General features: G+C 45.8%; 1 protein-coding gene across 1 annotated transcript; it reads left to right on the top strand.

The window, feature by feature from the left end:
- Positions 1 to 7,889: 7,889 nt before the first annotated feature.
- Positions 7,890 to 8,828, top strand: LOC141106679 (olfactory receptor 5AR1-like). Its single transcript, XM_073597617.1, has one exon. It carries the CDS (start codon positions 7,890 to 7,892, stop codon positions 8,826 to 8,828), a length of 939 nt encoding a protein of 312 aa, XP_073453718.1.
- Positions 8,829 to 10,480: the final 1,652 nt, after the last annotated feature.

The following is a 10,480-nucleotide window of genomic DNA, read 5'->3' as shown; positions in this document are numbered from 1 at the left end:
CTTTGACTGACCGAAGCCTCAGCAACACGTTGTCCAGGAACAGGTGTTTGTAACCACCCAGTCTCTGGGAACACGTTGTACAGACCTTTCTGCAAGGCCTCCCGAAGATGTTTCATCCTCTGCTCCCTCTGCGACGGCAAGATAAGGTCTGCAACCTTACCCTTGTAACGTGGATCAAGGAGGGTTGCCAGCCAGTATTGATCCCTCTCCTTGATGCCACGAATACAAGGATCCTTCCGCAGGCTTTGCAGGATCAGGGAGGCCATGCAGCGTAGGTTTGCTGAGGCATTTTGTCCAGAGTCCTCTGGGTCACTAAGGATGACATGATCCACAGCCACCTCCTCCCAGCCACGTACAAGTCCATGGGTTTCTTGGGACTGTAAATGATCCCTTAAAGACTGCTACTGAGTGCCAGGCTCCCCCTCCATGCTGACACAATCCTCCTCTTCCTCCTCCTCCTCTTCTTGTGTAATCGGCGGGCACGCAGGAACATTGTCTGGATAAAGGGGGCCTTGAGAGCTAAGGAAGTCCTCCTCTTCCTGCCTCTGTTCTGCCTCAAGTGGCCTGTCCATTATTCCACGCAGCGTGTGCTCCAACAGGTGGACAAGAGGGACAGTGTCACTGATGCATGCACTGTCACTGCTCACCATCCTCGTGGCCTCCTCAAATGGTGACAGGACAGTGCATGCATCCCTGATCATGGCCCACTGGCGTGGGGAAAAAAAAACAAGCTCCCCTGACCCTGTCCTGGTGCCATAGTTGCACAGGTACTCATTGATGGCCCTCTGCTGTGTGTGCAGCCGCTGCAGCATGGCCAACGTTGAGTTACACCTGGTGGGCATGACACAGATTAGGCGGTTCTTGGGCAGGTTAAATTCCCTTTGGAGGTCGGCCAGCCGAGCACTGGCATTATATAACCTGCGGAAATGCACACAGTCTTTCCTGGCCTGCCTCAGGACATCCCGTAAGCCCAGGTACCTGCCCAAGAACCGCTGCACCACCAAGTTAAGGACGTGAGCCAAACAGGGCACATGGGTCAGTTGTCCCTGTCGACAACAAACCACCATACCTGCCTTAAGCTGGCGTGGCGTCAACCACCTCTGAACCTGCCCCTGCAGAGCTGACAGAATCTCTGCCCCAGTGTGGCTCCTGTCCCCCAAGCACACCAGCTCAAGCACCGCATGGCATCTTTTTGCCTGCGTGCTTGCGCAGCCCCTTGAACGCGTACGGAGCACCACTGGTTCCGAAGACAAATCAACACAGGAGGAGGCCATGGAGGAAGAAGAAGAGGAGGGGGTGGAGGAGAGAGGTGTGGCAGAATCACCACTAGTAGTATTTTGGAGGCGTGGTGGTGGAACAACCTCCAACACTACTGCACCCCGTCCTGCATCCTTCCCAGCTGCCAGAAGAGTCACCCAGTGCGCGGTGAAAGATAGGTAACGTCCTTCTCCATGCCTGCTGGACCATGAGTCAGCAGTAATATGCTGTGTCCAGCGAGGCCAAGACATTGCCTTCCACATGCCGGTAGAGAGCCGGAATCGCCTTCCGTGAGAAAAAGTGGCATTTGGGAACCTGCCACCGAGTAACCGCACATTCCACAAACTCACGGAAGGGGGCAGAGTCTACCAGCTGAAAAGGTAGCGGTTAAAGTGCTAGCAATTTAGCCAAGCTAGCATTCAACTGCTGGGCATGTGGATGGCTGGGAGTGGACTTCTTTCGGTGGTGCAGCAGCTAGGGCAGGGCAATTTGCCTGGTACAATCTGACGTTGGTGTACCGATAGCAGATTGCCCCCAAGTACTTGGCTGTGACACACCTAATTCTACACCTTCATTCCTCTCAGTGCAGGTCTCAGAGAGGACTGAAGGTATAGTGGGTTTGGAGATCCCAGCTGATGAGGAGCAAGGAGAGGTCCTCTTTGTTTTTTGGTGTGGGTCTTTTAGATGCGCTTGCCAACAAACTGCATGGCAGGTCGACATATACCAAAAAAGGGGAGAGGGAAAGTGAATTCATGGGTAGGGAACAGGCAGGAGTCAATGTAAATTTAAATACTGTTTAATGAAAAAAGACTCACAATATATACTAATCCAGAAAATATCCTGATAATTCAGGTACCATCACCATTAAAAGGACCTAACAGTCATGTGCAGACACTGACAACCACCGGTCACAGACAACCACTCATGATAGATTAAACGAGTCATTCACTATGAATAAATAAATAAACAGCCATGATATCAAGGCATAAATCATATATGCAAAGCATTACTGGAAGTCCAAATAGCATGGAAGAAGGGATGACAAATAGTTGAGTGGATGTATGGGTTGTAGTGACAACAGAACTTGATCAGCACTGAATAGTGGTGTGAGAGACACGATAAGCCGTTGGGAGGGGGGACAATGATGTCGAGGGGCCTTTGTAGAAAGGTCCGGGAGGGAATGGATGGATGAGACCAAAGCCGCTACTGGATGTAAGTATATGTGGACTGACAGGTCGGAGCCTCTCTAGGCCAGGGATGGCTCACAAGGCTGCAGACCAGGAGGTATGGATAGGACTAACAGGCAGCTGGAGTTGGAAAGGTAGGATTTGTGGTGAGCTGACACTGTGGAACGAAAGTCAATTAACACATGCGGTGAGAATCTAAAGTAACAGTCCCGAATCAGGGATACAGTAAAGGAAGATCTCACCCGATGTTGTTTTCGTTGCAGCTGTCACCAACTCCTGTATGAGGAATTCCTTTTCATAGATGGTCCAGTCCGATGGGGGGTGGGGGGGTCATCCAAAGGGTGCCTCAATCGAGACCTGTTTGGACCCATTCCTCAGTCTGCTATTAGCTATACTGAAATCACAGAGTGTTGTAGTTCTTTTATCTTACCCCCTTTTTTTGCAGGTCGACATATGTCTGATCAAGCATGTGGTGCCCAAGCGGGTGATGTTTTGGCCACGCGAGATACACTTGAGACATATGTTGCAAATAGCAGCGGTGGGATCTGATGCACTCGTCCCAAAAAAGCCCACACCAAAGAACTTTTGGAATAACGCGCAGAGACAGCAGCGCCCTGCACATGCAGTCTGTGTGCTGCCCTTAAGCTGGCCCGTGGAGGGCATCCTGCCTCGTTGGTGATGTGCCTCCTCCTCCTCTCTCCTATCAGGCACCCATGTGGAGTCAGTGACCTCATCATCCCCTCCCTCCTCATCACTGGAGCAAAGCTGGCAGTATGCTGCAGCTGGGGGGACATGACTGCCAGATTGCTGTCCTTCTTGAGCACCCCCTCTCTCTGGGCTCACGTTACTGCCTTCCTCTAGATGGGTAGCATCATCAGAGCCTTCAAAACACTGGGCATCCTCCTGGAGCCAACACTGTGGTCAAACAGTTCGGGGGACTCCTCAGGAGGACATGGTGGGGCTAGGGAAGGAGTGACTGATGCCATTGAGCCGAGGAAAGAGGCCGTGTTGGCAGCTGCTTTGCCAGACAAAGTATCCTGATCCTGGGTGAGAGAGGATGAGAAGGATGAGGACAGCTTGGTCATCCACTCTACCAAGTCTTTGGCATGTTGCGGCTCAACACGGCCAGCTGCCAAAAAAAGGGACAAGCGTGCCCCACGGCCACGTGCTGATGAGGAAGAACACCACCAATTTTCTTCAGGTAGCTTTAGGTGCACACTGTGCAGAGGACGCACTACACTAACTTGTAAATACTACAGCTGCCTGCGATACTAATAGGATCAGAAGAATATCACCAATTTTCTTCAGGTAGCTTTAGGTGCACACTGTGCAGAGGACGCACTACACTAACTTGTAAATACTGCAGCTTCCTGCGGTACTATACTAATAGGATCAGAAGAACACCACTAATTTTCTTCAGGTAGCTTTAGGTGCACACTGTGCAGAGGACGCACTACACCAACCTGTAAATACTACAGCTGCCTGCGGAACTAATAGGATCAGAAGAACACTACCAATTTTCTTCAGGTAGCTTTAGGTGCACACTGTGCAGAGGATGCACTACACTAATTTGTAAATACTGCAGCTGCCTGCGGTACTGTACTAATAGGATCAGAAGAACACCACTAATTTTTTTCAGGTAGCTTTAGGTGCACACTGTGCAGAGGATGCACTACACTAACTTATAACTACTACAGCTGCCTGCGATACTAATGGGATCAGAAGAACACCACCAATTTTCTTCAGGTAGCTTTAGGTGCACACTGTGCAGAGGAAGCACTACACTAATTTGTAAATACTGCAGTTGCCTGCGGTACTGTACTAATAGGATCAGAAGAACACCACTAATTTTCTTCAGGTAGCTTTAGGTGCACACTGTGCAGAGTACGCACTACACTAATTTGTAAATACTGCCATGCCAGCTATGCCATAATGTACTAGTATGCACAGCATATTAGCACATTAGGGTACACTTACCTGTCAGACTGAGCCCTCCAGCGCTGCGTTGGTGATCAATCCGGCAGGTCCCGAGCACTTCCATCTTCACCCGGTCTTCCTTCTGGGTTCTGTGCCCTCTGTCACTTTCCTTGGCCAGGCTGCGTTGATATCACTCCCACCAGGCCCAGACTGGGACAAAAAATAGGCCCGGGCATTTTAGACTGAGCAGCCAACTTTTCCAGGGACCGAGGGGGGGGGCGACGGTTGGTAGACATTCGCGGGGGTGGCTGGTGTCGGTCCTCCACACTGTAATGTGCAGGGACACGGTGATATAAAGGGAACTGTGCTGTAAAGGGGCACTGCAATGATTACAGTGCCCCTTTACAGTGCAGTCCCCTTTATATTACAGTGTTCCAGTCCTATTGTGGCCATACAATGCTAGTACTGTCTGTCTCCTATTGTGCCCACTGACCTGCTCTCTTTTTGGTGGTGCGGTACAGCGTGGCTCTCTTTCTGGTGGTGCAGTACAGCATGGCTCTCTCTCTGGTGGTGCGGGTACAGCGTGGCTCTCTGGTGGTGCGGGTACAGCGTGGCTCTCTGGCGGTGTGGGTACAGCGTGGCTCTCTGGTGGTGCGGGTACAGCGTGGCTCTTTCTCTGGTGGTGCGGTACAGCGTGGCTCTCTCTCTGGTGGTATGGGTACAGCGTGGCTCTCTCTGGTGGTGCGGGTACAGCGTGGCTCTCTCTGGTGGTGCTGGGGCTATTAGTTCCCCCAGCACAGTCCTCTGTTTTGTTTTTTTATGTCTCCTGTAGTAGCTACTACAGGCACTTCTCAGCTTGTTTCCAGGTTTTCTTCCCCCCCCCCCCCAGCAGAGTGCATGCTGGGGAGTGTAGTCAGCTCCCTGCTAAAAACAATTGGGCCACCTATCTCTGGGACTACATTTCCCATGATGCCCCTCCGATTGGCCCTCTGTTGTGGCCAATGGTGAAGGAGGAACAATAGGCAGGAACCTTTCCCCTTACATGTGCTGCCGACAAGAGAAGGGGAGGGGGGAAAACATCCTGACAGCAGCCCTCCCCCTTGCCCCACCGTGCAGACACCTTGGCTGGAGGAGGAGGAGCAGTCCCTCGGAGCAGACAGCGGTACTATCAGCGAGGCTCTGAGGCTGAGCTGTGTGTGAGAGAGACACACAGCTCAGCCCATGCAGCCGAAAGTTCAGTTGGAGAAGGCACGGCCGCATAGCGGTAGCGGCGAGTGGCAGCCACGGCCTGTGTTAACCATGTTCAGGCCGCGGCGCCACTTTTCTCCCGCTGTGCGGCCTGAACAGCAACATGCTACGGAGCGGACGGCCCCGGCCCACCGGGCAAATGCCCGGTCTGCCCTTTGGCCAGTCCGGGCCTGACTCCCACGCATGCTCATGTGCATCCTCTCTCTCTCTTATCCTCCCTCCCTTACCCCTCTCTTATCCCCTTTCTCTCTCTCATCCTCCCTCCCTTACCCCTCACCCCTCTCTCATCCCCTTTCTCTCTTTCTCATCCTCCCTCCCTTACCCCTCACCCATCCCCTTTCTCTCTCTCTCATCCTCCTTCCCATACCCCTCACCCCTCTCTCATCCCCTTTCTCTCTCTTTCTCTCTCATCCTCCCTCACTCTATTTAATTTAATTTGTTATAACAAATTTTTTTTGCATTTTTATTTATTTATTTTTATAAAAAGCGCCTCCAAAATCCTCAGCACCAGGCCCATTATGTTCTTAATCCGGCCCTGCCCCAGAGTTATGTCTTACTAATACAGGAGGTGTGTTACTCGCCAGATCACTAGGTGAAAAGAGAGGGAAGAAAGCCAAAGAAAAGAAGACTAATGCAGCCACCACATCTAATGATTGGTAAGCTGCAATATATACAACTTTTGGTTTTAGGTTTGTTTATCCTTCAACTGACTTCTGTTCCAAACTATCTTTATTGGATGTAAGTTCGTATGAATATGGCAGTAGGGCTGAAACAACTAATCGATTAATCGACAACTAATCGATTATGAAAATAATCGATTACTATTTTCATAATCGATTAATCGGCCAGTAACATAATGGGGTTAAAAAAAAATTAAATTGAGCCTTTTATAGTACAAAAAAGAGCAAATAATCGCTACTGTAAATGTTACTATCACCGTTCTACAGTAAAAAAAATGAACCCCTTACAATAGAGATTATTTGCTTTTTTTGTACTATAAAGGGCTAATTTTAGGGGTTTTTTTAACCCCATTATGTTACTAAACGTCTTAGACCTGGTTCACATCTATGTGTTTTTTGGTGCTTTTTGCAGAAACGGACTGCAGTTCATTTACATGGTTTCCTATGGGACACATTCACATCTATGCTTTTTTTCAGCCGCTGCGTATTTGGAAAGGGTCAGGGACTTTTTTTTATGCAAAACTGTGCTTTTTTTGGTTCAATACACTTCAATGGAAAAGCTGCAGAAAAGCATGTAATGCGTTTTTGTAGCAATTTGTGTTTTTTAATCTGCCCAACAACAAATTGGCCATAAAATGCAAAAAAATGCAAATTGCAGCAAAATCACGTGAGCAAAAATCAAAATGCACAGCAAAAAGCACTACAGAAACATATCAAAAGCAAACTGCATAGGTGTGTAGCGAGCCTTATGCTGGCCACACTGATCAATTTTCAGACAAGAATATTCAGACGAAAAATGTTTGTACATTCGCTGAATGAAAGAATGTTTGAAATTTTTACTTGTTTTTAACATTGTTTTTAAAGTGAACGAAAACCACATACACCGTCTGAAAATTCCTTTGACCAAGAAGTTTTCTAACATTTCCAAATTGTCACTGTGGTTGAAAATGAACGTCAATTTGACCCCACTAACGATTAGAAAATCAAACAAACGTTCTTAAAATGCCTTTTTTTTTTTGAAGGAAGACATTGTTTAAAAAAAAAAATTGATCTCTGAGTCTGATGATATTTACCAGATTCACCCCTTTTTTAATAGTATATATCCTCTAATAGCATATACAGTATATCTCTCCTCTAATAGTATATATAGTATATCTCTTCTGTCTGTTATTCTCAGAGTGGATTAGATAGGTTGCTCCCTAACCATATAGTTATTTATATTTACCACTGCAAAGAGATATTTAAGAATACATTGCCTTTTTTTTTAAAACTTTACAAATTAACTAAATTATGCACAACACTTTTTTTTAAGCTTATCAACCGATTAATTGATTAATCGAAACAATAATCGGCCAACTAATCGATTATGAAAATAATCGTTAGTTGCAGCCCTATATGGCAGGACTGATAATTCTATGTATTCTCTCAAACACTGCAGAATTTCAAACAGATACAGATAACTAAGACAAATGGAGGCTACTTTATTATCACCATTATTACTTTATTATCACCATTATTTCAAAATAACAGTACAAAATGCTCACAAAAATAGATGTTCTGACAAGGTTGGATATGCATTCTCCTTTCTTTTAATAAACAGATGAAAGACTTTTTGGAGGTGAACAAGAGTTCCATAATGACGTTTATCTTCACAGGACTCACAGAGAAAACTGAATTCAACATTCTGCTATTTATTGTATTTCTGCACGTTTATGTCACAACTGTGGTTGGCAATGTTGGCATAATTATTTTAAGCATAATAGACAAACATCTACACAAGCCCATGTATTTGTTTCTGTGCAATCTTTCTTTTGTGGACCTCATGTATTCTTCAGCAGTCACTCCTAAAATGCTGAGGGACTTTTTAAGTGAAACCAAGACCATATCTTTTTTTGGCTGTGCCGTTCAAATGCATGTCTTTGTGTTCTCTGCAACCAGCGAACTTCTTCTTCTGGGAATCATGGCCTACGATCGCTATGTGGCCATCTGTAGCCCATTGTTGTATGAAGCTTTGATGAGCAGTACCTTGTGTCTCTGGATGTTGGTTGCTGCTTATTGTGGAGGGTTTGCGAATTCTCTTGTGCAAACAGTTTCCACATTCTATCTCAGCTTCTGCAGATCCAACGTTATCGATCATTTCTTCTGTGACCTTCCACCACTCCTCAGGCTGTCCTGTTCTGATATATCCATGAACTTAGCATTTCAGATGTTTTTAGGTGGTCTGATCTCCACGAGTAGCATCATACTCATCCTTTTCTCATATACCAACATTGTTCTGGCCATTTTGAAGATACGGTCAGCCAAGGGTAAATACAAGGCATTTAAAACATGTGCTTCTCATATGACTGCTGTCAGTGTCTTTTATGGAACAATCTTTTTTATGTATCTTCGTCCGAACTCTAGCTATGCCCCCCAGAAGGACCGTGTGACTTCGGTCTTCTACACTATTCTAATACCTATGTTAAATCCCCTAATATATAGCTTAAGGAATACTGAAGTTAAAAATGGTTTAAAAAGTTCTTTTAAATGCTGTATTTAAAAAGTGTATCACCCTCCTAATTTGGCTGCTAGAATGTTAAGCAAATTTAGTTCTTTTTTGCTCCTCTGTAATCAGTGGAGCGAGTTGTTGATTGCTTTTGGCTGTTCTGGGCCTCACGATGAGATGCTGGATTGATTGCTCTCTCTTGTTTTCCAGAGGCTTCTGAAACAGAGGGTTGAGCAAGGCAAATGGGCAACCTAAATATTTAGTGTGCTTCAGCCAATCCCTGGGGAGGTGTGCCTAGTAGGTGGCTGGAGAGGCATATACATGGCCAAAAAAAAAAAAAATGGCCAAGAAATCATAAATTCTGCCAGGGTATGTAAACTTATGAGCACAACTGTAAATAGTATGATACTAAGGACATCAGGGCTCTCCATGTTGAAGGGAATCCACCCATTTGGGTGGGGGTGGCTACCTCCATCCACAGCAGCTCTTTTGACTCCAGCTAATTATTTGTGAAATTGAACTGATTGCATTGCCCTCATGTAAACTATTAATGCTGAACAGGGGAATAATGGACTTTGTAGGCACTTATAAAAAATATACTAATTTTAATAATTCACATGAAATACATACATATACAACACAAAATATTTATATTAAATCAATATGGGACACAGACTTTAATCCCAGAGGTAACACCACAAAAATACTTCCTGTGTGGCAATATTGCAAAAAAAAAACATTAAACGTCTGACGAAGCTCAGCCGGGATGTATTTATAGAGGGGCCAGGACGACGTTCCCCAGGTGCCCTAAGGGAGCGTATGTCCGCCCCACTTTTGGTGTGGTGAAGCCGATTGTTTTACATCCGGAACCCTGTTCATCCAGGTATTTTGTCCAGCGCTTCTCACTGTGGCTTTTCTGCTTTAGTGTGTGCCCACATTGTCTCGATTTTTTATGGTATGTTTGTTCACTCTGCTCCCCAGGCGGTTATTGTTTCATGTGCCGGTACTGGATAACTATATATTACCTGGGAATGTACACACATGACTCCGAGTGAGTTTCTATTGTGGACCAGCTAATTAAGGTATTTGGAGCTTTGTTAGTTTCCCTTGTCTGCATTTATCTTCATGCCTAGTTTTTTACTGCCACTATGTGGTTAATAAGCCTGGGAGTACCAACTCTATGGTATGTTTCCCTGGATTGTCAAGTACCTGGTTTGATGTGACAATACACAGTAGTGGAGGTAGACTGGATTCTATGTTAGCATGTGAATATGGGATTATATGACTCTTTTATGTCCTAGTTAGCATTGAAGTAGTTTATATTATATTAGTTTATATTGATACTTGGTACTATTACTCTTTATACCCAGTTTTACATGTACATCCCCACATTCCGAATGACCGTGCCCTCGTTGCAGCTACCGCTTGGTCCTGGTGTCCCTGGTGGTCATATCCAATTGGAGGGGGTTATACAGCAGTCACTTTCCCACTATAGATAAATATCGAGACTATCTTTTTAAGCACCATACTTTTTGGTGAGTTCACGTACATACACACTTGTACCACCATGTTAACTTTGTACTGTATTTTAACTTGAGTATATTTCTCCAAATAAAATTACTGAAGCTCCTCAAGAAGCGACAGCAGGTCACAAAACATGTAGAGAGAGCAATTCTTTTTAACCTATGAGGACTGTGGAAATCACC

This window comes from Aquarana catesbeiana, linkage group LG08 (assembly GCF_042186555.1).
Source record: "Aquarana catesbeiana isolate 2022-GZ linkage group LG08, ASM4218655v1, whole genome shotgun sequence".
NCBI classification, from domain to species: domain Eukaryota; kingdom Metazoa; phylum Chordata; class Amphibia; order Anura; family Ranidae; genus Aquarana; species Aquarana catesbeiana.
Note: the sequence above shows the minus strand (reverse complement) of the source record. Positions and strands in the feature narration are given on the sequence as shown.